Source organism: Athalia rosae, chromosome 7 (assembly GCF_917208135.1).
Source record: "Athalia rosae chromosome 7, iyAthRosa1.1, whole genome shotgun sequence".
Taxonomy (NCBI): Eukaryota; Metazoa; Arthropoda; class Insecta; order Hymenoptera; family Athaliidae; genus Athalia; species Athalia rosae.
The window spans coordinates 10843810-10869155 of record NC_064032.1 but is presented as its reverse complement, the minus strand read 5'-3'; the positions used below and the strand labels follow the sequence as shown (position 1 = coordinate 10869155).

Below are 25346 nucleotides of genomic sequence, written 5' to 3'. Positions count from 1 at the left end.
TCGTCGTCGTCGGGGTATACGTTATAACGGTAAGCGAGGCGTACCGGAGATTCTAAAAATAAAATCGCGAATACGTAATCGTAATTTTAAAATTAGCGTATAGCGTAGGGGGCGTGGCAGCGGTCGCGGTGGTTTTCCGTGAGGGAAATCAACTCGCAAGGTTCAACAGTAAATCCGGTTTCATAGAAAATTCACATGGAGTTGATTAAATCTGGCGTGGGGTGCCTTTAACTTTCGTCCTTAAACATACATTAACTTCTTCTCTTTCTACTACCCTCCCTCCCCCCTCCCTCCCTCCCTCCCTTCCCTTCGTTTCCTCCGCCGCCTCCTTTTCCTCGCCCCTTACTCTGCCCCTATTCTTCTTGCACCACCGCCACCAGCGGCTACCGGCTCTTACTTACTTTATCGCAATCTCGCCCCTGGGCCAAGTCCCGGAACACCCTGCCGCCTGCACCGGTACCGGTATAGAAATAAGAATTTTCCGCACATCTTTCTTTTTCTCATTTTTTTTTGTTTTTTTTTGTTTTCTGTTTTTTTTTTTTTCTCTCGGTCTTCTACGCTTCATTCCTTTTTCTCTCGTATCACCTGCAATGCAGTCGATCTCCTCGTGTACAAGTTTTCACGACCTCACGCGTGGTGCGGAGCTGTTTCTTTTTTTTTTTTTTTTTTTTTTTTTTTTTTTTTCTCGGGTTTCAGGGTGCGTACAGATGTTGGAATGGATCGTTTGAACGGTTGTTCGATTCGGTTGTTTCAGGTGGCGTGGATCCACATAGACCGTCAGATGATCCTGACGATCCATCGTCACGTGATAACGAGGATCCCGAGATTCTCGGTGTCTCACGACAATCAAAAAACGTGGCTACTCCACGTTAGCGGAGTCCAGCAACAGGACAGGGGATACTACATGTGCCAAGTGAACGCCAATCCCATGATAAGTCAAGTCGGATACCTCCAAGTCGTCGGTGAGAATAATAATCAAGTTTCCAGTTGCCTCGCAACGCATCGCTGATTTCGACCATGAATTTCCCGGCTTATCGACAACCCCGTTTTCGTTTTCGCAGTTCCCCCGAACATATTGGACTCGATGTCGACGCAGAGCACCGTGGCGGTGCGCGAAAATCAAAACGTTACGTTGACTTGCAAAGCGGACGGTTTCCCGACACCGAAGCTGAAGTGGCGACGCGAAGACGGCGAAGGGATATCGGTGGACCGTCGCAAGAAAGGTAAAAAATTTATTCGAAAGTCACCTGAACTCACAATCCGGGAGAAGGACGAGGACTTTTCGAACGGAGGCGGCTGTCTCCGCCGCGATTCCTTCGGCCTCCTTAAATATTTCAGGGACTAATCAACCCCCGCGTTTGGAAGAGTCCCCGACATGTGGGCCGCGTTTCGTGTTCCGGTTTTAACGTTTTTACACCCCCCCACCCCCCTCGCGGTTTTACACATCCGGTACGACAAACACCTACGTACCTGAAAGGGTCTCGGAATTAATGCAAGCACATGATTATCCGGTAAAATATTCACCCGCTTTATTATACGCTGCCACATATCGCGCGGGCGTGCACACCGCACGACACCGGCCACCCCCGCACAACGAATCGGCGCCCACAATTTACCGACATTTTGTTTTTGTGTTTATGTGTTTTTTTTTTTTTTCTTCACCTTCTTCTATGAAACAAAAGGGAATAAAAGGATTCGAGGTTGGATTCCGCGACCGCGAATGGTTCGAAAGAATTTTTCGCGCCCTTGATTTCTTACGAGATTCACGCGATCCCTTACCCTTTCCCTTATGTACTGGTCAGTTTTCACTTTTCGACCATTCGCCATATCGGACTCAGGACTACGATCTACGGCTTCGTACGAATGATTCGAAAATTTTTCACCTTCGTGTAAAAGGGAGAACAAAAATGTCGCAGTGAAAAAAGAACGAAATTAGAGAAAAAAAAAAAAAAAGAGAAGAGAAGAGAGAAGAAAAACGGAGCGAAGCGGTGGGCGAAAAATGGAGGGTATACCTGAGGGCCGCACAAAGTAACCTTATATACCTCGGTATAACCCATAGCAGCTGATCTCCGTGGATGGGAACCAAAAACCTAATTTCCCGCGAGCTCTAAATATATAATTAGCACTTGACTACGCAGATAGAGGAGAAGAGGGAGGGGGTTAGGGAAGAAGGAGGAGGAGGAGGAGGAGGAATGGAATCGAGATGGGGATGCGGTGAAGCATTTCCTCGAGGGATGAGAGCCGAGCCAACCTGGAAACGCATATATGTATGCATTACAACGTGTTCGAGTGCCGTTGATTCCGATTATGAGAACGGCTGCACAGGTGTCGGATGATGTGGGTCAAAACTAGGTACCTATCACGTATACCGGCCCAATTACGGACGTTGCATATCTCTTTCTCGTAACTGCCTCGACGAATCATTTGCCCTATTTTTCTCTTCGCCCTGCAGAAGTGAACACCGCGCGCAAAACGAAAAGTCACGAATACATATATACCGTCCATAGTACAGAAATGAGAGAGCAGCGGGGTAGCGGGTCGTGTAATAATCCGAAGCGACGAGACGAGACAATGAACGTATAAGATTGGGTCGGGGTCGGAAGCGGCGTTGGGGGGGGGGGGAGGGAGGGGGGGAGGAAGACGCTATTTCATTAGATTAATTGGTTTTAGTGCCTCCGCTCTCCTTTACCATCTTCACTTTTGTATACATGTATATCTACACCCGACCTTGTTCCTCTCCGTCTTCTACCTTTCGTAAAATAATCCACGATGACTTTAAAGTCCCTTGTAAATAATAGCGTCGCTAAATTCTTCGCGTTCAATTCTCTTCCTCACTCTGTATATCTTTCTTTCTTTCTTTCTTTCTCTCTTTCGTCCCCCTGCCGCGAAAGTTTGTTTTATTCCTCCTGTTCAGAATTTTCCGCCTAACCGTATTCGCGTTCATTCGACAACTTCGCTGTAAAATTTCTCCTTGTCGTCCACTTTTTTCATACACTCGTCATTTTACCTTGCTTCGAAACGCGATGAATTCTACAGATGAATCAATCGGACTTCCGGTTCCGGATTCCCCAGATCAAAACACGCGAGCGTAGTATCGTAAAACGCAATGAAAAAAAATAGTGATTTTCGGGCGTTGATAAATGGTCCGAGTGTGAGCACATGATTTCTAAGACTTTTGAAATCGTCGAAAAAGTTTCGTAAATTTGAGAAAATATTTTGGAAAAAAATGGCCCGTTTGAGGTGAAATTTCTCGTGTATGTGAAAATATATCGCGATAACGATTATCTCATTGTACGCGTATTACACATGGTACACAAATTGGTACACATATATTACACGCACGTATCATTGATAACAGTGTACATATTCATGCCTACTCATGTATGTATACACAAACCGTTGAAAGGGCGGATGTCTCTCCTCATACCAGAAATTGCGGGTAGCTGCCTCGTGTCAACCTCTGAAGCGAAAATCGTTTGAATTCCTTTAGATCCAGACAACTGATCTTATTCTGCACAAACGAATTATTTATGGCTGGAGAGACGAGGGAGGAACGGGGGAGGGAGAGGAGGGAGAGAGGGAGGGGGGAGGGGGGGGGGGGGGTTTGAACCGAAAGGGTTCGGATCGAGTAGGTAGAGAATAAGAGTGGAAGGAGAGAAGGGAGAAGGACGAGGTCAGGAGTAGTGTCAGACGCCAGGAATCTACTTCCATGTACCCATTGTCTTGTACCTTCTGGAGAGACAATGGCACGTCCCCCTCTCCGCCAGCCCTCCTTTCCGTCCCTCTCTTTTCGCTCTCATCCTAACCTCCACCCTCCCCCCCCCCCCAACCCCCCCACCCCCCTAAAAATTCGTGCCCGGAAATATACGTTCCACATTTATTCAAGAGAACATCTCGTCGAGTCCGTCGGGAGTAGAAATTTGCCTTTCGTTGGTTCGAAAATATTTTTTCGTTCTCTTCTCTACATTTTATTTCAATATAATTAATTACGTTCACGGATACGGTAGACATCGATAGCTGACAGCCGATATGACGGTTCATATGAAATACAGAACGCTAACGAAACGCGTGTAGAAAAAAAAAAAAAGAAAATGAAAAACGGATATCGTAAAATATTTTTTTTCACACGCTTGCACACGTACGACGGAATGCAAATATTTTTTTTCCAACCGCATGTGTAAAAACCGACCCATAAAAACCCACGCGAATCCTTTGCTTTTTTATCTTATTTTATTTGTTTATTTTATTTTATTTTGATTTTTTTTTTTTCTCTCGGAAAACGACGCTGCAGATGCGGCGTCGGGTCGAAGAATCTCCTCTACACGGTGGGACGTTCGGGACGTACGTTTACTTGAAGTTTTACGATTGGAAAGTCCGTGCGGTGTAACCGCGACGACGCGTATAAGGGTGGAAAGCACGACGAAGCTTTGCAATAAAATATTTGAAGACTGCAATGGCCATAGGAAACTGCGGGGGGTGGGGAGGGGGGGAGAAGGGGGGAGGAACTCCCCCTCCTTCTTCTTCCACATCTGTGGGACCGAGAAATTGAGAGACAAAAAAATTCGAGAAGAGAACCCGAGGAGACAGGGGAGATGGAAGAAGAGTTAGAAAAAATGATACGGACAGAGCGTAATTCTCTTTTTTTTTTCCAATTTTCCTAATGAGAATACGAGACGGAAGACTCGCGTGTATATTAGATACATACGGAGTGCATCGAATGCGGTACACGATAACTTTAAATATTATTACAACCGTGTGCAAGGTTGTAAATTTGCGGAAGTATAGTCGATTCTGATGTATCTAAATATAAGTAGCACTAACCGGCTAGCAAACATCGAAAATCAATAATGTAGCGATCAAAAGCTCGTTACCGGCATTGTTGCAAGACGATAGCTATCCTAGGTGGCTTCCTCTTTTTCCCTCCCCTGCCCGCCGGCTTCGTGTAACTTATACATATATTCGGGTGACATTAGCGGTAAAAGCACAACACCCGCCACCCTCGTTTATTTGTATATTTATTTATTATTTTTTTCTTTCTTCCATTTCCACCCGCTATTAAAACCCCACGTACGATTACGTATAGATCGAGAAGAACTAGCCCACGCCGCTAGGGCGCAACCCGCAAAAAAGTCGGTGAAATCGAACCCGATACCCCGTACAGGTATCGACTCACGTTCCTCCCCGTATTTATCTCGTGTGCCTTTTTTTTTTTTTTTTTTTTTTTTTCATGTTACAGTCGCTGCTTTCGATGGCGAACAGTTAAATCTTACGAGAATATCCCGGACCGAAATGGGCGCTTATCTCTGCATAGCCACAAACGGCGTTCCACCGTCGGTCAGTAAAAGGATAATCGTTGATGTCGAATGTAAGTATATACCACCGCTATATATCCATATATATATATATATATATATATTGTATATAAATGTATACACCCCTGTATCCCCCGCGATCGTAACGCACCGATCAACAAAACTGTTAGGGAAGACGAAAAGTAGAAAGTACAAAAATAAGAAGCACGCGAAAACCAGCGGAACGGGAGCAGAGAGGGGGGGGGGAGGGGGGAAATCGGGAGGAGGAAGGGGAATTAACACCTATAAGCCACGCGATTTTAGTCATGTGGGAAAGAGCTTAAGACGTACACTGGGATCTCGCGTGTGGTAGAAAGGAAGGAAGGAAGGAAGGAAGGAAGGAAGGAAGGAAGGAAGGGGTTTCTCCCGTGGGTTTCGCGAACGGAGAAGAGGAAGAAGTTGAAGGAGAGAAGGGCCCCGGAAAATAAACGAGGCTCTAACCGTTTCTATTTCGGCGTGGGTACGTTAAATAAAATATGCCCTCCACCCCTCCCTTTTTCTCCCTACTGGGATCACCGGGAGAAAGTAAGGGGTGATGGGGGAAGGGGCGAGGGGCGAGGGGCGAGGGGGGGCGAGGGGGGGGGGGAGAGAAAACCGAGCGGTGGGGCTACTTCTAAATATTCAAAGAGCGGCGTGTGCGAACTCCTCGGCTCGATCCTGGCAAACAACCAACTCCCCGACCCCCGTAGCACCGTGTGTTCTATGTACACCCACCTATCCATGGCATATGCACATACACCCGTACGTGTATATATGTACATATATATATACATATATATATGCGTGTACGTGTATATCTATGTAATATAGCTCGCGGTGCGTTATATAGAGTGAGCGAAACGAAGTGACGCGAACAAATGGAGGGCATAAGAAGGAAAAATGACCAAGTGGAGAACGCGGGTGTTTGTTGCCACTGCCGGAGAGAGAGTATCCTGCAGGACGCTCTCTGTATTTCCCCCGAGGTTATATTCCCGTATCTCCCCTCTACGTACGTAAAGCACGTGTAAGTTTACACACATCACTGTATCATACGCGTATACGGGTAATCCAACGCGTGTATACCGGTACAGAACCTCCAAAACCGGTGCAATTTCATCCAAACGTTCGCCGACCGCCGGCCGTGCATGGATTACATTCCAACGATTTTTCGAAACGATCGGCCGATTTATTTTTTTTTTTTTCTCTTTTACGTTCAAGCAAAATCGGATTTCGGTTAACAATGCCGGGATATCAACCGTAACCAGTGGCAACTGATCGATAATTTGGCGGTCGGTCGTTATCTCGGTATATCATCCGATTGACAAATATTAACGAACGATAGAAATTAATTGAGGAAACGGAATCGGCGGCGATATTGCGGTGTGCGCGAATACGAAGTCTGCATGTGACGCGGTCACGACGTTCTACCCGCTTCCAAATTCTTCATCCAGATCGAACGGAGTCGAGATACGGAGACACTCGGGGGTGGGGGGGGGGCGGAGAATGGGGTGACTGGGTTCGGGGGAAAAAGCGTCTCGGTAATTTGCATACGTCGATTCTCTTAGTTGAAATCTGTACAACCGTCTTTGTACCGGCGTACAGCGTCGGGTAGACGGCGTAAGTAAACGTCACTACTACCCCGTAGACCGGGCGGGCGTCATTCCCGGGTCGTCGTCGTCGTCGTCGTCGTCGTCGTCGTCGTCGTTGTCGGTTCCCCTGGGATGACGAGGCGATCGCGCGATGCCGCCTGTCCAGGTTCCGTCCTCTCGTTAGACAACCTGTCTGAACAGCTATTCCCTGTGCACGTATATGTATACGCGCGCGCGCGCCACCACCACCACCACCACCACCACCGCTAATATAGATATATAGGCCAGACGGCGGTAGCTGCCGCGCCGGTTTCGTAGGTAGATTCAGACGGTAGCGGTATCGAAGGATATGCTCGGTGCTCGGAGATGCCCGTCCTCGAAATACGACGTGCATCCGATTATACCGCGGGGGCTGGATGGCGGGATGTAGGTTTCTCGGCGTATTCCCCCGTTTCCCGTCCCCCCTTCGCCCGGCGTTCCGCCCCGAAGCTTTCGCAGGAATAGGACGGAGGACGGAGGAAGGGGGGAGGGGGAGCGGGAGGGGGAGGGTAGGAAGTACCGCGCTAGTGAGGGGTGCAGGTTTGAAGAGAAGCGAATATGGAAGAGGAACGGAAAGGAGGGCAGGAAGAGAAGACGAGAAGACCGGTTCTGGTGGCGTTGCTTCTCCCGCTGGTCCGCCCGCCACTGCAACGCCACACCGCCATGATTATTATCATATTATGCAAATCGCTAGGGAATACACTTCGTATATATATGTATATAAATTTACTGCAGAGGAGAGTTGCTTCTCAGCTGCACGTTCGAATAATGTATAGTTATTATACTTGTGCACCAGCTGATACCTTCTTAAGACGTTATTTTTTATTCATTTCGCTCTGTTTTTTCTTTTTTTTTTTTTTCTCTTCACTTTTCTTCTTCTTTTTTTTTTCTCTTCCTTTTCATTTCACGTATACCGTCTTCTTTTTCTTTGTTCGAAGTTTACACTTTTTCCCCGTTAAAATATCTTCGCGCAAATGCAGCACTTCCGATCAAATTTGCGAAGAAATTTCGATGATCGATATTTTATTTTTTTTTTCTTGTTTTTTCGCACCCCCCACCCCCCAAAATATCTCTCGCTCTCGCCGATCCGATCCGATCGAATCGGCGGGCTTAATCGTACCCACGATCCCTTCGAGTTACAAAGTTATTTTATTAATCGGTGGAATGCCCCGTACACCGGTGCCCGCGATATGGTTGAACTTTTTCACCGCGAGGGTATACGGATGCAACAGTTATGAAATAAAAATTGTTCGAAAAATTTTAACGCAAATTCCTAAACTCTCCGTCGTACAGGTATTTCTATTAGAAGAGCGTTACGAATCCTCTGCGTGACGTTATATATATACATGTATATACGTATAGATATATGTATACATATTTCCCGCGAACATGAAAGAGGAGGAGAGAGGGGGGCTGATGATCGGTGACTCCTGGAGTTCGGTGTGTACCAACCGGCCTCTATATGACAAACTCGTTAGGTATGCGCGTCTCCCTATATTAGTTCCCATGGTATGTGCGACGTACAGGTGTTCCCCTTTCTGTTCTCTATACCGACGTCGGTACGGGGCAAGCCACAGGTTTGCAGATTGGCTCTATGCTGACCCGTAATTAACGCATACTCCGTTGTGTGTACGTACTCGTACGTACACACATATATATATATATATATATATGTCCGCATCCTACGTGCGTATAATATACAGCGTATTTAATCCTGAAAGGAAGCTCACAAACGGCGCTACTCTCCCCTCTCCCTCATCTCGCCGTCCATTCCCTCAGGAAACGTCAAACCTTCGGGCTAATGTACGTACCTACCTACGTACCTACCTACCTACCCAGCGCTCGCTGCTCGCAGAAATTAAGTGTTCGACTGTCAATTACTCTCGATAAAAACGATCGATAATTCGACGGGAGTCCTCGTTATCGCATTATACACTTTATAGGAAAATTAAAATACCCGGTGACTACGGGGCCCTGAAAAATGAAGGAGTTTGTCGACGTACCGCGACACAAGTCGACTCCGTACAGAGGTATATTCATAATAATTATCGTAGGACATTGTCGACGTAGAAATGGGGCGGACTCGATTCGAGTGGGATTAATTTCGGTACTCGCGTGTTACGATCAGTCCGATGAAAGTTCTCGGCGAGTGTGGACGTAGGTCTGTTTGTGTTTACTTCACTCTCTCGAAGCGGAGCGTAACGCGTCTCCGTCGATAGATATAGGAGTGAACGGGGAAAATAAAAGAAAATTTGACAAAGTGAACCATACACGGACCGCACGAGTAGAAATTAAGGATCATCTTGACTTCGTTCGTTGGGTGATTTTTCATTTTTGTGTGGTATTTTTTTTTTTTTTTTTTTCCTGTAACATTTCAGTTTCCCCGATGATATGGGTTTCGAATCAGCTGGTGGGCGCACCGGCGGGAACTGACGTCACCATCGATTGCGTCACCGAAGCTCATCCGAGGGCTATAAGCTACTGGGTTTACAAAAGTGTCATGGTATTGGCGACCAAGAAATATTCCATCAATACCACGGAGAATAGTTACAGAGCCGAAATGAGACTCACCATAAAAAATCTACAATCCGGGGATTTTGGAAATTACAGATGCATCAGCAAGAATTCACTCGGCGAAACTGAGGGATCCATCAGATTGTACGGTGAGCGGCTCCGATCAATGTTACAACAATACACGTGAACATTCGAACCTTTCGAAGGGTCGAGGGTTTGGGGGTGATAAAAAAAAAAAGTCACCACAGCAACGAAAAAAATGAGAAAAATAAAAAAAAACAAAAAAACAAAAAAGTTTTCCAACTCTTTGACTTGTTCTCGGTATTCCGACTTGGAGAGAAAAACAAAAGAGCTTTTCGTATGTGAGAAATTTCGGAATTTTTCAAATTAGTTTCAATCCGTTCTACGCGTGCAATACACACGTATACCTGTATATTTTTTCATTCTTACAGAAATTCCAAAACCATCCGCACCTCCGAAGGCTACGGAGATAAAGAGCAGCGCGAATAAAGAGGGTGAGCTGAATAAATTTTTTCAAAATTTCTCTTTTTTTTTTCTTCGTTTCGTTTTTATCGTCGTCGCCTGCGTTATTTGATAAATTTTGCGAAATTCTTCGAATTAAAAAAATTGAAAAGATAAAAATAATCATCCGACAATATTCGACAACGTTACTGCGCGTTTGAACACCGCAATACAGTTGTCCAAAAGTTGTTGCGGAGCGTAGGAGCGTAAAAGCCGAAAAGAAAAGGGAAAGAAAAAAGTAAAAAAAAGTAAAAAAAAATAACAGAATGCGACGAAATAAAAAAGAAACTCGCGAACGGTTATGTTGGGCAATTTCTTTCGAGTGCCTGCCTCGTTTTACTTATACTTCGAGTCGTTGATTCCCCGATTTATAGCTCGAGATTCTAAATAACAGGTATAAAAAACGATTTCTAGGGGAGAAAAGTAGCCCCGGGGCTGATACACGTGTAGGTGAAGCGACGGTGGTTGTATACACACGTATACGTGACGAGTAAAAAAAAAAAGGGACTAGAGAAAGATAAAAATGGTAAAAAGACATAATTCCTATGTAGTACGTAACTATGCTACTGTATACACGCGGTAGAAACCTCAAAATCAACAAACCCCTTATAACCGTATAACAACAGTTGTTCACTTCTTTGTTTGTTTGTCCTCTCGAGGACCATATACCCCTACCCCCCCCCCCTACCCGCCGTACCGTTCGGCACTCGCAACTTTCTTCGAAACAAAAACAAAAAATAATGAAGTAGAAAATAAAGTAAAATAAAATGAGATGACTGAAAAAGCGGAGACGGAATTCATGCAAAAATGTCTTTTATACTTTTTTCACGTCTCTTCTACTCGTATATATATATATATACCTGTACTTGAGTACCATCCGTTGCGGCGTGTGTATCGCACGTACCTACACGTGGATTCGCGCTTTCGCTCAGATTCAAAAATCCTGATTTCCTTCTCCCTCGTTCCTTGGATGAAACGAACAACCGACGTAGGGGGTTCACCGATGATGTAGTTTCGTTCTCAAACCCCTCCTCGTCGTGGCACGGCGTATTACGGTACATAAATAGGGTTGCGGAGGTAAGGAATATGAAGAAAAGGGGGACTGGAGGGAGTAGGAGTAACAGGGTTGAGAGGGGGGCGGGAGGGCGGAGTATTAAAAAGTTTTCAAATAAAAGTTTAAATACGGCATGGAAACTTTGTTTTTTTGTGTTGTGTGTGCCAGCGGACGTATACGTATACACGGGTATATACGTATATCTTACATACGTACACCCATACCACGTAATACACCCTTAGCCCTTTTCAACGGCACCCCTCGCTCCCCGCTCACCTCACCGTTCCGAAAACTCGGCAACCCTCCCCCCCCCCTCCAGGGTGGAAAAACTCACCCTTTAAACACCCCTGAAAAGCGAGTGCAGGGCGATGGGAACCCACCGAGCGCTTTCCCTATACATACCGAGTCAACAATATGGCGGTAGAGCTTGAGACGCTTCTTTACCCCCTTTCCTCACCCTTTCAACCCCCCCGCAAGACAACCGCCGCCCGTCCTTCCTTCTCCTTCCATTTTCTATCCGCTTCGTCTTTTCGCTTCTCGCTTTCCGTAGTGTGTTGCCCCGAGAATATGTGAATATATTACTTTCCTGCGCGAGAGGGGGAGAGGGAGAGGGAGAGAGAGGTATAGGCGGAGAGAGGGCAATCACAACGAACAATATTTCACACTCTCTTTTGTCTTTCGAGATATACCTTGCACGCTCACATACCTTATATATGTATATACCATCGCTATGTACCCATGGGCTACCCGGCTATGTGTATATATATATATATATACCCCAGAGCTACTCTATACAACTTCTCGAGATGAGGTTAGTTCACAACTTTGGATATGCGAGTGATAATTCACGGGGTTAGAAATATATACGTGCAGATATAATATACATACACACACACACACGTGAGGACATACCCTAGACACACGCACACACGCACGCACACACGCACACACACTGCAACTCTCGTCGTTCTGCAGCTACCTTCGCGCTCATACACACCCCTTTATATCCTTTCACCCTTTCTCTCTCTCACCCTACCCTACTGCTACGTAGGTGTACTTTTTTTCTTACCATTCTTTTTCTCGCATTCTGAATTCTAGATTTCACTCCTATACTCACCACCTCACAAGCCGTCCCCGACCTATCTTTTCGTTTTCCCCCCCTTATTTTCCCTTATTTTCTTCTTTTACTCGGCCGCTTTTTCTCCGCAGCAACGGCGCGCTAATTAATAAAATTCAAGTGCGGTAGCGCGCGTTGAAACAGTATCAGAGATCGGCCGCAATTTTTCCCGTACGTCGTATAACTGTATCAACGGGAAGTGCAACAATAATAATATTAAACGGAGCCGGGGTACAGCGGAGATTGCGGGGGGGGGGGGGGGGGGGGGTGGTTTTTTCGACCATGTACAAAACTCTCTCTCTCTCTGTGTGTGTGCGCGTGTGCGCGTGTGCGTGTGTTCGTGTGTGTTCGGGGGAGGAAGGAGGAAGGAAGGAAGGAAGGAAGGAGTGCAGTTGGTATCGTTTCCACAGTCGTTGCCCGCGTACCAGCCGCATCTCGAGATAATTGAATTTTAAATGCTGGAGCTAATTAGGTCACATAGTTATAGAATATATATGTATATATATAGGGGTGGCACACGCGGTGAGCGTACACCCGGCCGAGCGCACACTCGCGCCGAGACACATACCTACCTATAGGTGGGTGTGTATTAACCGAAGCCGGTTTTCACCTGGCGCTGTGCTGCTGTCGCGTCGTGCCGCCGCGTTACACAGGTACGAACTTAGGTGTGGGTTAGCCTAGGACCTGCGCTCAGGAAATTGGAGTCGCCTCCTTTGATGCGGTATTCGTAATTCCCGGCAAACCAACCCTCTCGTACCGACACCCCCAACCCCCCCAACCCCCCCCCCCCAACGCCCCCCCTCCCCCACGCCCCCGCTGTTCCGCCCACACGCCCTCGTCATGCACACCCCTGAAATTCCTGATGCAGACTAGTTAGTTAGTCAGTCGCGCGTTTTGCAGCCGTAGACTTTCGCTAATACTAAATACCTCGGATGTACGTCCGTACGGTGTACCTACCTACCTACCATTAACGAATGGGAGGTAAGCAGAAACGGCGACAATTTATCACACGAAATACCGTTCGCCGCGCATTCGATCCATCCGGAAGGAACGGGAGATTCGGAGTAGAGGAATATTCGTCCGAAAGTCTGAATGGGCTGAAAAAAAATCTTCGATTCATTCCGTGAACATCTCCCTTCTCGACCTTGAGGCGAAACCCCACAGGTTGCATTCTCCTTTTCTTTTTTTTTTTCTCTTTTCGTTCGTTTGTTTCGTTATTCCTAGTTTGTTTATTTAGCTCTTTTTTTCTCGCAAAGGGGCCAAGTTTTTATAATAAGGCACCTCGCCGTGCGTAGGTGGTACGTTGGAATATTGCCCCCGAGTTGAACGTCGAGTTAAAGTACACCCTGGTCGGTAAGGAGGGGCGAGGGAATGCGGAGAGGGGGAAAATAGAAGGGGCGGGGGTGGCGGAAAGGGGGGGGGTTCGGAATTATCGCCGTGAAAACTTTCAATCTGCCGCATAAAAATGAAACTGTTCCCGAGGGATTTCTTCGGTTACGCCGTAAGAGGATGAAAACAAAAAAAAAAAAACAACAACAAAAGGGTGGAAAAAACGAATAAATGAATAAATGAATGAACAAAAAAATAGATTAAAAATATAAATATAAACTCACGTTTCACGGGACACCGCGAACACCGATGAGCACACGTGTGCGGTCATTAAAATATGTTGTACATTCCTGCCGTGTATTTATATTTCACTTACTTTTCGTTCTCTCGTTTGATTTTTTTTTACCGCTATCGTTACACACGAGCCGAATCAACGATCATTAATCGACAGATCCGTTCGAATTTAGAGCCCGCCTCCCTCGTATCTCCTCTTTTTTTCATGAGTTTTTTTTTTTTTTTTTTTTTCTTTGCTTTTTCAATAGGTTTACGTACAGTCCGGTAGCGATACCGTGGTGTGGAATGGCAAGTTATTTGAACCGATGAGAAATCATTGATAAAAATAGAGAGGGGATCGATTGGTCGATTGGTAATGTACCTAAAATAGATAGAAGCTTCGGCTCGTAGGTCAGATGAAACACAGATCGTAGAATTGATTGAGGGGTGGTCCTCGTCTGGGGTGTAGATAATTTTTTATCCATCCACCTTCGTATATTCGACTCTAACTACCTGAATAATAACACGAGAAGAAAAAAAAAAAAAAAAAAACGAAAGAATCACATTTTTCTACGCGAAATCTGCATCTACGCGAACGCTTGGTAATTGAAAAAGAACTTTTTTTCCAACGAGGATCACTCTACGACCCGAAAGTAGGTTTGAAAAAGCTTGGATCCATTTCACGTATGAAGAAGTAACTGTAATTACATAGCGAAAGAATGTCGAAAGAAAATATCCTTTTCACACGAGCTTTTTTCTTTTTTTTTTTTTTCTTTTTTTTTTCTTTGATTTATTTTTTGGTTTTTTGTTTCCCCCTTTGCATACAAGACGTAGATGAGGCCCTCGTATATGTAATTTCAGGATATAAGAGCACACCCGCACCACCAAAAAGACAGACGACAATATGGCCGGCGCTCTACAACCCCCAGTATCCAAGGCGGACCGAACGACCCCCGATCACTAACGAGGAGAAGATTGAACGGGCTGAACAGAAGCCCAGGGGTCACGCAAGCACAGGTGAGATAGAGAGATAAATAGAGAGAGAGAGAGAGAGAGAGAGAGAGAGAGAGAGAGAGAGAGAGAGAGAGAGAGAGAGAGAGAGAGAGAGAGAGAGAGAGCGAGAGAGGGAGAGAGAGAGAGAGAGAAGAAAAAAAAAGTGGAGGAGAAAATAAAAAAGAAAAACAAAATCGAGACGAAGAAAAAGGGAGAAAGGTTTAATCGGATTTCTCGATCTTCGCTAATACGTGAAAGGGGCCGATGATGCAGCGAAGACAAAAAAATTGAACGAAAATAGTACGAATCAAATTAATGAATCCTTGAGACATTAGGCAGGTGATTTTTGAAGCTAGTTTTTGTCGCACGTAGCATTGAAAATAATTTTTTTCTTCTCTTTTTTTTTTTTTTTTTTTCCTTTTTTTTCTGTTCCGATCCCCGTATCCTCCCCCCGTGTAGAAAATTTGACGGTATGATTTGTTTGGCGCGGTACAACGGCAACCGAATGTAAAGTCCGCACGTTTTGCGTAGCTGGTTATTTACCGATACGATGTTGATTCGATCGATCGATTAGCAACACCTGTCTTATCGCTATTCCGCGCCATATTATGCGACCCCCATCTCCATTCCGGTTATACACCCGTTTAAGTACGCCTCTCCCGTTTTTTTTTTTTCCCCCGTTAATTCTTCCAGTGCCTCGATATCGAACCTGAATTTCTCTCATTCACGTCCAGGTATTATTCAGCGTTCCTCGTCCATTTGCGTACGAAGTAATAAATTTCTTCCTCTTCTTTTGGGTTTTTTTTTTTTTTTTTCATCTCGAGGGAGGCCCGCGGCCGTGCATCACGTAACTCGGCAGTAATAAAAACGTGGTAAAACTTGGTCGAAAAGCAGAGAGAGCCGATAGGTCCTCATCACGTTCTCCTTATTCTTCTTATCTCATTTATTCATTCGTTTGTTTGTTTCTTTGTTTTCCTCGTCTATGCAGTCGGTACGGTTCATTCGTTTCGTTCACTTATTCATCCGGAGGTACACGGTGGAAAAAGGGGGAATGAAATGAAAGGAAAATAAAGAAACTAATGAATAAAACAGAAAGTAACTCCGTCACCGGACAAAGGTCTGGCAAAAGTTTTCGTAACGTTCCCGTCGACCGCCAGTCACTTGTTTTCCGAAGTATTAACGGACACGTCGCCGGCTATCGAGGGTGGAAAGTACACCCCCCGCCCCCCCGAGTAACTTGCAACTTACGTAGGTCAAACAGGAAGTAGATTCACTGGTTCGAACCGTGCGCGAGTGTATAGCTCCGGTACGTATACCGTACGTACGTGGTACGGTAGGGTAGGTACGTCTACAAAGTGCATTGTACCGTCCACACCGAGGTCCGAACGTCACATATGCTTACCAACTGTAACCTGTTTGCACTTCGAAATTGCCGGTCAGTTTTACGCTCCACTCAACCGTTGGTGCTAACATTTTCCCGCCTCCCTCCGACCACCCACGAGACAACTCCAACGACGTCTGACAATGCCTCGCTGAATTCAGGACGAGAAATACCCCGGTTAAGAAAACGAAATAAAATACATCCGTTCCGGTGTTACGTATTATACATACAATGTATGGAGTTCGCAACTTTTGACCCAGTGCGATGACGCGATCTTCGAGAATCGAAGGTGAGTGGTCGTTCGGGGTAAGAAGTGAGCGTTATGGACGAAACGGGGGGGGGGGAAGGGGGGAGAGGGGGAAGGTGGGCGGAAGGGGTTGGTTCGGTTTGTTCGTATTTAAGGGTATTCCGAGGGCAAAGGTGCCCCCGGATCAGCGCCACTGAGCCTTCGCAAATATTAAATACACTAGCCGGTTGAGTTTCGTACATTTGCATAGGCTGAAATATGTATGGGGAGGACGTCGGTACATTTAGTAGGAAATTACGTAGGAGCACCACCACCGTGCCATGGTCTGTATAGCAGCCTGTTAATATTAACTACACAACCCTCGAGTATTACCCATCTAACCAACCTACCGAAACCCACCCCACTCGCCCCTTTTCTCTTCCATCTCCCCCCTTCCTTCTTCCTCTCGCCCTCCCCCCCCCCCCCTCCCCCTCCGCCGAAAACCTCCGAGAGAAGAGAAGGCTACGCGCGGCTACCTTTAAGGCTCGCGAGAAATAACCTTCCCTCCCACCAACCTCACCTACGTATATACGTATATATATATATATTTGTGTGGACTCGACCCTCGAACGGCGTTGCACGTTCTGGTTTTAGGAGCCGTACCCCATTTCAGACTGTGACCAGTCGGATGAATAAAGTCTACTTCGAATTTCGAAAGCGAACCACTAAAAAGTGTGTACGTTTCGAAACGATCCACTCATACTTCCTCTTCCAAGAATGAAGTTGGGGTTCGGAGGTCACGGGTATATACGTCATTATTCGAAAATGAACGATGAAATCTCATGATTAATCGTCCGCTTTCTTGTCCGTAACAATTCGTACAGGACCGAATTCCGTTTTCAAGGTTACTCGTACCTCGGTTAGGGATTCACCGACCGTACGATCGTCCGAAGGTAAAAACCTAACGTCACTACCGGGGCGTTTCATGCGATAGGAGACAGAGGAACGGGATCTCCGGCTGTGAACGGAGTATGAAAAAAGGGGGGTGGCAAGAAATTCTGTGCAAAAGGGAGAGGCGGGAAGTGGCGAACGAGAGACAATGGAGCAACGGGAGCGACAAATAAGGAGGATATGGTAGAGTGTAGCAAGTGTGACTGCTCGGGCGTGGTATTCCCCCTCCCCCCCCCCTGCCCCCCGTATTTCTTTGGGTCGAAAACGTTCCCTCGTCACTCGTACCCCGAACGGTGGGTGCCGCGCCCCCTCAGGACGCTTTACGCTACAAACTGCGCTCTGTCGTCCCTTACTTATAAGCGCGGAGTGCGGCGTACAGCCGGCGGCACGAAGAAAATTTCTAGCGAGAAATCGCGACGGATCTCGGCGGATTGTCACAACGTGAATGTACATGTATAAACGTAACGACGACGAAGGGAGTGGAAGCGAGAGACGAGTAGAAGAGGAAAAAATCAATCGATGAAACGAGGGGGGGAGAAGTTAGTCAGTTTTTTAAGGGATGCCACGCGCGTGCAGTTCGCTATCGGCCGTTAAATTAGAGACGGAAGTCTCGATTCGCGACGTGATTCCAACCGTTCCGACGAGTTAACCGGTTTAACCGAACCGCCTCAGCGGCGGGAAGGTAAAGGGTATTTACGGAATTCGGTGGGAAGACGATAGCGGAAAACGACCCCCCCGCGGACAAGGAAATTAACCGTATCGTCGGTGGGGTGGGGGGGGGGGGGGGGGAGGGGGAGGTTGCGAAAGTACGAACGAATCGACGCGTTTGAAAAATGATCGGAAGACTCCTAAATTTGTAATTTTTTAGTGTTTTCCTCTCACGATTATCGATTTTTAGTCTACTTTTTCGATCTTGAACCGAGGTCAACGCGAAACCTGTCCACACACAACGTAATTAAAGAATTAAGCTAATTAATAATCCGAACGTCCTCGTCGGCGTGGGTGGTAGTCATACCTTCCCCTTCGTAAAAGAGCAAATATTTTACTTGCGCCGAATAAGGAGGCGGGAAAACTAAAGGGAATGGAAAAAAAAAAAAAAAAAAAAATCCATCCCGACATAATTTCCACCACCTGGTTCTTCTTCTTCTTTCGTACATTTATTTTTCCCTTCGCTTTTCCCCTCCTACGTTCGGAGTGGATAGGAATAGCCCTGCAATACCATTTTTCGCTGATGGTATATGGGGAAAGGCACGTACGAAAAGGAATTTCCGCTACGAAAGTTATCGTTAGCAAAGGAAATTGGGGGCGGGGGGTGGGGGGGATCGAAGGAGGGGTAAAAAGGAAAGAGGCGTCGGATGCTTCATAGGTACTTTAGATTCGACGGGTGAATTTTTTTTCCTCATTCCCTCTCCCTCTTTCTTCGAATGAGAGTCAATAAACCGTCGACGTAATCCGCGGTTACATACATATGTATACAACGTACACCCGCGTAGATTCGAAATTGGAATACCGAAAATTTCGATTTCTTTCGAATCGTCTTCATTCGTTCTTCGAAGGTGTACTTTGTCCGCTCGGTTCCATTCGTTTCTACTCGATCGGGGAAAGTTGAAAAAAGTTCAGCGTGCAACCTGATGCCCCGAATTTTCGTCCTCTACCGATCCCGGCACATATATATATATATGTATATGTATACACACACACGCGCACGCAACGTCTCGTTCACGCGGAAATGTAAATTTCTAAACACGCTCCGAACATAGGCCGGGGGGTTAATAAATTCCGAACGGTATACCGAAATACGGTGAATACAAGGGACGATACCTGGGATACAAGCGAACCGAATTGCATAGGGGTAGATACCGAAAGGTTTATTATACATATATATATACGAACGCGTGCAGTTCCGGTAGGATCACCGGAGTCATGTGTCTAGATAGCGTTGTACGCCGGGAGTTCCTTCCGAAACCGCACAGTTTCTAATCTAACCCGTGAGCACCTAACGTTCCTCAACTATCCCGGTTCCCGCGTTAACGGTATAGCGTGTATAAAGGAGCGGCAGCGAGGAGCTACTATACGTCTTACATGAATACGTAATTCTAACGCATCGTGTGGATGCTTCGCGCCGTGTCCTAATGCCGCCGGTGCCGGCGGTGGTGGGGTGGCGATGCTGCCGCCGCCGCTTCTGGTGCATCGTTGCAGAACACCATCACCGAGGAAAAACGGGAGATGGAAGGTCGTATAATGTTTTTTTAACGCCTAGAGGCCCCGCAACTCTCTACGGGATAAGCTGCTACCACGGAGCTTAGGAAGAAGGAGAAAAGGAAGAAGAACTGAAAAAGGAAGGAAGAGGAGGAGGAGGAGGAGGAGGAGGAGGTGGTGCGGGGTGGATAAGGCGAAGCCAATAGGTTGTGAGAATCCTGTGGGATGGAAGGGAGCGAGCTTCGGGTTGAAGGCGATCCACGTACATCGTATATATATATGCCCATATACACTGGATTCCTTCACCTTTTGCTTTTGCCTTTGCTTTTCCTCCCGGCTTATTTTTTTCTTTATATTTTTTACCACGGCTAGGAGGTCGTGAGTCTCTTACACCCCGACCGGCCGAGGGAGGGAAGGGGGGAGGGAAGGGGGGGGGGGGTAATGGGCAACGTTTTACCCTCCGGTACGCCATAACTGACGTTGCCCGAAGCCCCGGGATCTCGTAACTTCCCATACAGATGGTACCGAGGACTTCGTCCACAGTCGAAACCTACCACGTATATAGGTATACGTTACCCTGTTTATCTACTCACGATCACCGATATATTTCTATTATAAACGTGCTCTATCCCCGTCCAGACACGTCTAGACTATCCTATAAACATTTCTCCCGGACCATCGGGGCTCTCCAAAAATTAAACCACCCCGTACGAAGAATTGAAATTCCTCGAATTTTCTTCACGTTCGGTCAAACGGTTTCGCGTCACTTTTTTTCTGTTTTTTTGTCTGTTTTTTTTTTTTTGCCACCTAGAACGAAAATTCTTCAAATCTCGTACGCGGTAGGAAAAAAGTAACCGCGGTCGCGGCTGGAGAAGGATATTCGGGGGACGAGGACGAGGAACGCTCTTAATCCGCAGGGGTCGACCGGTTGATACCCTTTATGGGTGCGGATAACGGTAAGCGGGGTGGAAGAGGTGAAACAGTCGTCGCGTCGGTCGGTTGGATACGGCGGAACGCGGGCATGTGACATTCGGTATCCTGCAGGGTCTTGAGCGGGGGAGGGGGACGCCCGCCACCCCCCGCAACTCCCGGTTAAAGCTTTACCGACTTAACCGCAACTAACTGAAGACACCGTGAAAACAAGTCGACGATGCCTGCAGCGGCAGCTGCTACGTCGACGACTTTAGTAGACTTTCAACAAGTTAAGCTTTCGCAACCCCTACACCCTACCCCCCCCCCCCCCCCCCCCCCCCCCCCTTACCGCCTCCGGTATAACGCGGTGTGTCTCCGAAAACGGAAATCGAAGTTGAAAAAAAACGAAATTAACGATTTCGCGAATCGTTTTGGGAGAAAAAAAAAGAAGGATGGAGGACTCGTTTTTGAACGGAATTTTAGTTTTCGAAAATGAGAGAAAAAAATTGAGAACGGGGTCGAGACACAACCGTAAGTTGGCACATAATTCTGTAGACGGGGGTTCGGGTAGGTATAGCGTCGACTCGGGTATGCTAATGTCCACACTTAAGAGGACTACAACTGTCCCCATGGAACAACGCGAAAGTTTCGGAAATGTGTGATCGTTACCGGTAGCTAAAACCCCCGCCCCTTCGCACACGAGCCCCTACCTCACAACCACTACGGTTACTGTTTGTTGGGAAATTTACGCCACGATTCCTACCTCCTTAACCGAAGTTGTACGTCTCCCATAGTCTAGTGTTCCCAGCCGTACTAGCCTAGCCTCTAGCCTAGCTGCTGCTGCTGCTGCTGCTGCAACGTTGCTCTTCGCTCTCTTACCTCCGGAGTTTCAAACCCTCGCAGCTCTGAATTTCCCACCCGTACCTCCGTCCGCACAACTTACAAGCCAAAAGTTACGAGTTATAATAGTTCTGTAACTTATCATTATTCAGTCAGTTACTCGCCTATTACTCTACTTGAGAAATATTTTTACTTTCTAGTTTCATTACTCTTCCTCTTCCGTTTTTTTTTCTGTTTTTCTTTCTGTTTTTTTTTTTTTTGCTCCGTACTCTTCATTCTCACGCGATCCGAAGTCACCTTATCGAGTGCCGCTGCCATCATTCAACTTCAATCTTTTCACAAATCAATCCCATAAATGAAATCGTTATAGATCCCGATCCTCTGGGACGTTCATTTTTCTTATTTCCATATATTTTTCACGCCTGAAAAAAACGTCACCTTCAACCTTCTGACGTTTGCTTTTTTCGTAGAGTGTCTCCAACGAGATACCAACACCTGAAGATAAAAACAAATAGATGAGGTATCATCATTGGATATAAAATCATAGAAATGACGAGGAATCACAGAAGCGGGATGGAATTTGATCGCGTTACAGAAGATAGGTGTGTAATATCCGTGAAACAAATATTGTTCAATGGATCGTCGGTGGCGGTTGCATTAACGGAGGGTGTCTCGTTCCTCTCCTCGTTCTCGGGGATCATCAGAAATCAGTGGCGTTACCTCGGTGGATTTGTACCGCGTAAGAGACACGTAACGGGACGGAAACGGGGAGAGGGATAATCAGACGTACGGACAAATAGACAGACGGACGGGCGGACGGACGGAGAGCATACCGAGAGACAGACGAACTCGGTACCTACGCGCCAGACTTGGCCATTAATTACAGAAACAACTCCCTGTGCCTTCAGCGTTGAGCTGTTGCTGCAGGTATATATATGTATACCTATACGCCACCCACCCTTCCCCCCCTTCCCCCCCCATCCAGCAAAACGAACGTCCTTCAGGCTTCACTTGGCGTCTCTGTATTTAAACAATATATACACATATATATATATATATATATGTACATAAAACTAACGATACACGTACAGGTACGTATAGTCGCACCTTCGTCTAGTCGCTGGCGGCTTACATTAGCGAACAGAAACATAAATTATTCCGAACGCGCGATACGTGCATTTCGTAGGTAGGTAGGTAGGTAGGTGGGTAGGTAGGTAGGTAGGTAGGTGGGTGGGTGGGTGGGTACGTGGGTGGTTGTAGGTAGGTAGAGATAGCTGGTGTAGTCGTAATGCGAAGGGGGAGGAAAGCACTCGCCCGATATTGGAGTCTACGGGGATGGCTACGTACCCCCCCCGTATATACCGAGGAAAAGGTGGAGACTGGAGTCTGTGCGGTGGGATCTTATGGGAGACCACACCACCGGCTAAATTACAACGATCCCTCGCCATTTGCAGCTGGTGCTTCCGAGAGTACGACTTTCCAAAAAGAAATACGAAAATAGAAAATGCAAGAAAAAAAAAACGAAAAAAAAAAAAAAAAAAAAAAAAAACGAACCCGAGAAACCACCGAAGATAATATCCTCGGTATCCAGCGTTCGGAGGGGGGGGAAAAAATTAAAAAAAAAAAAGCAAAAGCAAAAAAAAAAAAAGAAAGAGAACCCGAACTAATCGGTTTTTGAAAATTTTCTGCCATTCTTGTTGGATTATCCGTGTACAATGCAGCTGAAACGTTGAAGAGAATAATAATAATCATGGCATGAAAAATACATGCAAAAAAAAATAAGGAACAAAACGGGAAAAAGTCTGTCGAAAAATAACGAGAACAAGATTAAGGAAAAAGAGAAACGTTGGAGAAGAAAACAAAAAAGAAAATGAAAAAAAAAGTAAAAAAAATAAAACGGAAGGGGAAAAAGTGACGTTTATTCGGATGCGGTGGCACGAGGCCATCAGGTGTTCAGCAAGGTGTGTAACCCATATGCGTCTCGGTGTATCTCGCGTGGAGATTATATCTCTCGCGATCCTCCTTTACGTGCCCTAGCTGCTGGCGTGTGTCGTGCCGGCGTGGGCGTTCGAAAAAAGAAACACAATAATAATAATAATAATGTTAATACCGACAAAAATAAAAAATATATACTTTTGGGGCGTATAGCTGACGGTGGATGCTGTGGGGGTGGGGTGAGGTGGGGTAGGTACGTTGCTCATGCGGTGTTGGATGGCGTTGAAATTGGATTAAGTCAAGCCGCGTAGCGGCCGCGCCGCACGCGTGGTATATACACGTGTATCTATATCTCATGCATATAATACAGATGTATACGTACCGGCATATTTACATACATAGGTATATGTGTGTATGTACAGGCGAAGGATATGGGGTATCGTACGTGGACGACGACGTGTGCGGCACGACGACGTAGCGAATTAAGAGATAAAAAGTAGAGAAAGGAAGAAGGTAAAGGGCGCGTGAAATTTACCGTTTCAAAATAAAAAAGTGAAGAATCTAGCGCATTTATGTACGACTCGTGTGTTTACACCGGGTTTACACGTCTGCATTACGCAAACATTCGAGTAAACGAGATATTTGTGTAATAAGAAAATTAAGTCGCGACGTAGTAGGTTGAAGGTTTCGGCTTCTTCCGACGTACGTACACGTACGTACCTACCTACCTACCTACCTACCTACCTATCTTCCGCCTCGCGGGTATGAAAAATTTTGCGACTTGTATACGAGAAAACACTCGTGAAATAATCGTGGCGTTAAACTCGCGCGGAAGCGCAACTTTCCACCGACATTTGCATCGCGCCAACTTTTTTCGGAAAAGGAACATATATATATATATTCAACCGAAATATACCTGCGTTATATACCTTCGTATACAAACCGCGAGTCTACTAAATTAGCGATGAAACTCTCGTGAAAAATACATTACCCGGGAAGAGGAGAAGAAAAAAAATCACAAACTTGTTCAAAGATTCCGAAACTATACTGGAGATAGAGAGCGCGAATTTTTGACCAGGAATTTTTCTCCCCATTTCGTAGGCGAAGTGGTGAATTAATCACTTAACACCGGTTCTAACCGGATTATACACGGGGATATCGACTATAACCGGCTGAGAAACGTCGAGTGGAGTTTCGACGGAGGTTTTTCAGGGATAGGAGGGTTGGGGGTTGGTATCGGTTCGCTTTTCGTCCCGCGACCTTCGTCGTCGTCGAGGGTTACGTTGGCGAAACGTCGCGTCGCGACGTCGGATTCTTCGTAGGTACGGTGAGCGAAACGGTGAGCTAGCTGGCGAGCCAGCGAGGAAGCGAGAGGGCGGCAGCGCCCGGCTATAAGGGGAAAATCCATTTTCAATAACAGGCGAAGTCAGTTCACCATGGAAGGGCACGGTTTCGCCGGGACGACCGTAAACCCCCATAACATAAAAGCAACGCGAGACGTGTTGGAAATAGCTGATGCCGCGCGCCGATGCCGAAAGCCACACCGCCGTCGTCATACCGGGCGGCTAGCTTTTCGTACGTTTTTCCGACGCCGCCTAGCCCCGACTTCGATCTTCCACCTTTTTTCATCCGGCGCACCGCCGCGCGTTACGGATATGTAGGTATACAAAAAAAGGTAAAAAAAGAAAAAAAACGAAACAAAACACAGTTCATAAGATGTACGTACAAGGTACGTTGAAACACGCGTCGTTTCAACGGCGGGGGGGGGGGGGGGGGGGGGGGAATTTATATCTCGTCGTTAGGGGCAGGTATGAAGATGGTATTCGCATCCGTTTACCCTAATATAAGTACGCGCGTGTACACGTACACACGGTATACGTATAGACACAGGTATCGTGGATTCTCCACGAGGTGGATTCGTATTCCGTACCGGCATTACTCGGTGATTGCGAAATAGAGGGGTGAGCGATGTAGAGAAAGAGTGAGGAAAAATGAAAGTAACGAAAGAACGAAACCTGGAGGGAGGAAAAAGCACGCGAACACTTTTGCTACGAGGGTGTCCAGACGATTGAAACGACGATGAAGATAAAAAGGATAAAAACCGTATCCCGCTCGGTGTTATTCGATGTCCGTGGAATGCGA

General features: G+C 46.5%; 1 protein-coding gene across 6 annotated transcripts in view; it reads left to right on the top strand.

The window, feature by feature from the left end:
- The window catches only part of LOC105691085 (lachesin-like), a 123611-nt gene that overhangs the window by 77436 nt on the left and 20829 nt on the right, over positions 1-25346 (top strand). For 5 of the 6 annotated variants that reach the window (XR_007279243.1, XM_048657906.1, XM_048657905.1 and 2 more), the window contains 6 exons: positions 755-962; positions 1062-1223; positions 5237-5365; positions 9337-9621; positions 9925-9987; positions 14629-14784. Coding sequence is in view for 5 of the 6 variants with exons in the window: in XM_048657906.1 (XP_048513863.1) it covers positions 755-962; positions 1062-1223; positions 5237-5365; positions 9337-9621; positions 9925-9987; positions 14629-14784 (1003 nt within the window). In the remaining variant the exon portion in view is untranslated. The remainder of the gene's footprint in view (positions 1-754; positions 963-1061; positions 1224-5236; positions 5366-9336; positions 9622-9924; positions 9988-14628; positions 14785-25346) is intronic. The other variant, XM_048657907.1, reaches the window with a different exon arrangement.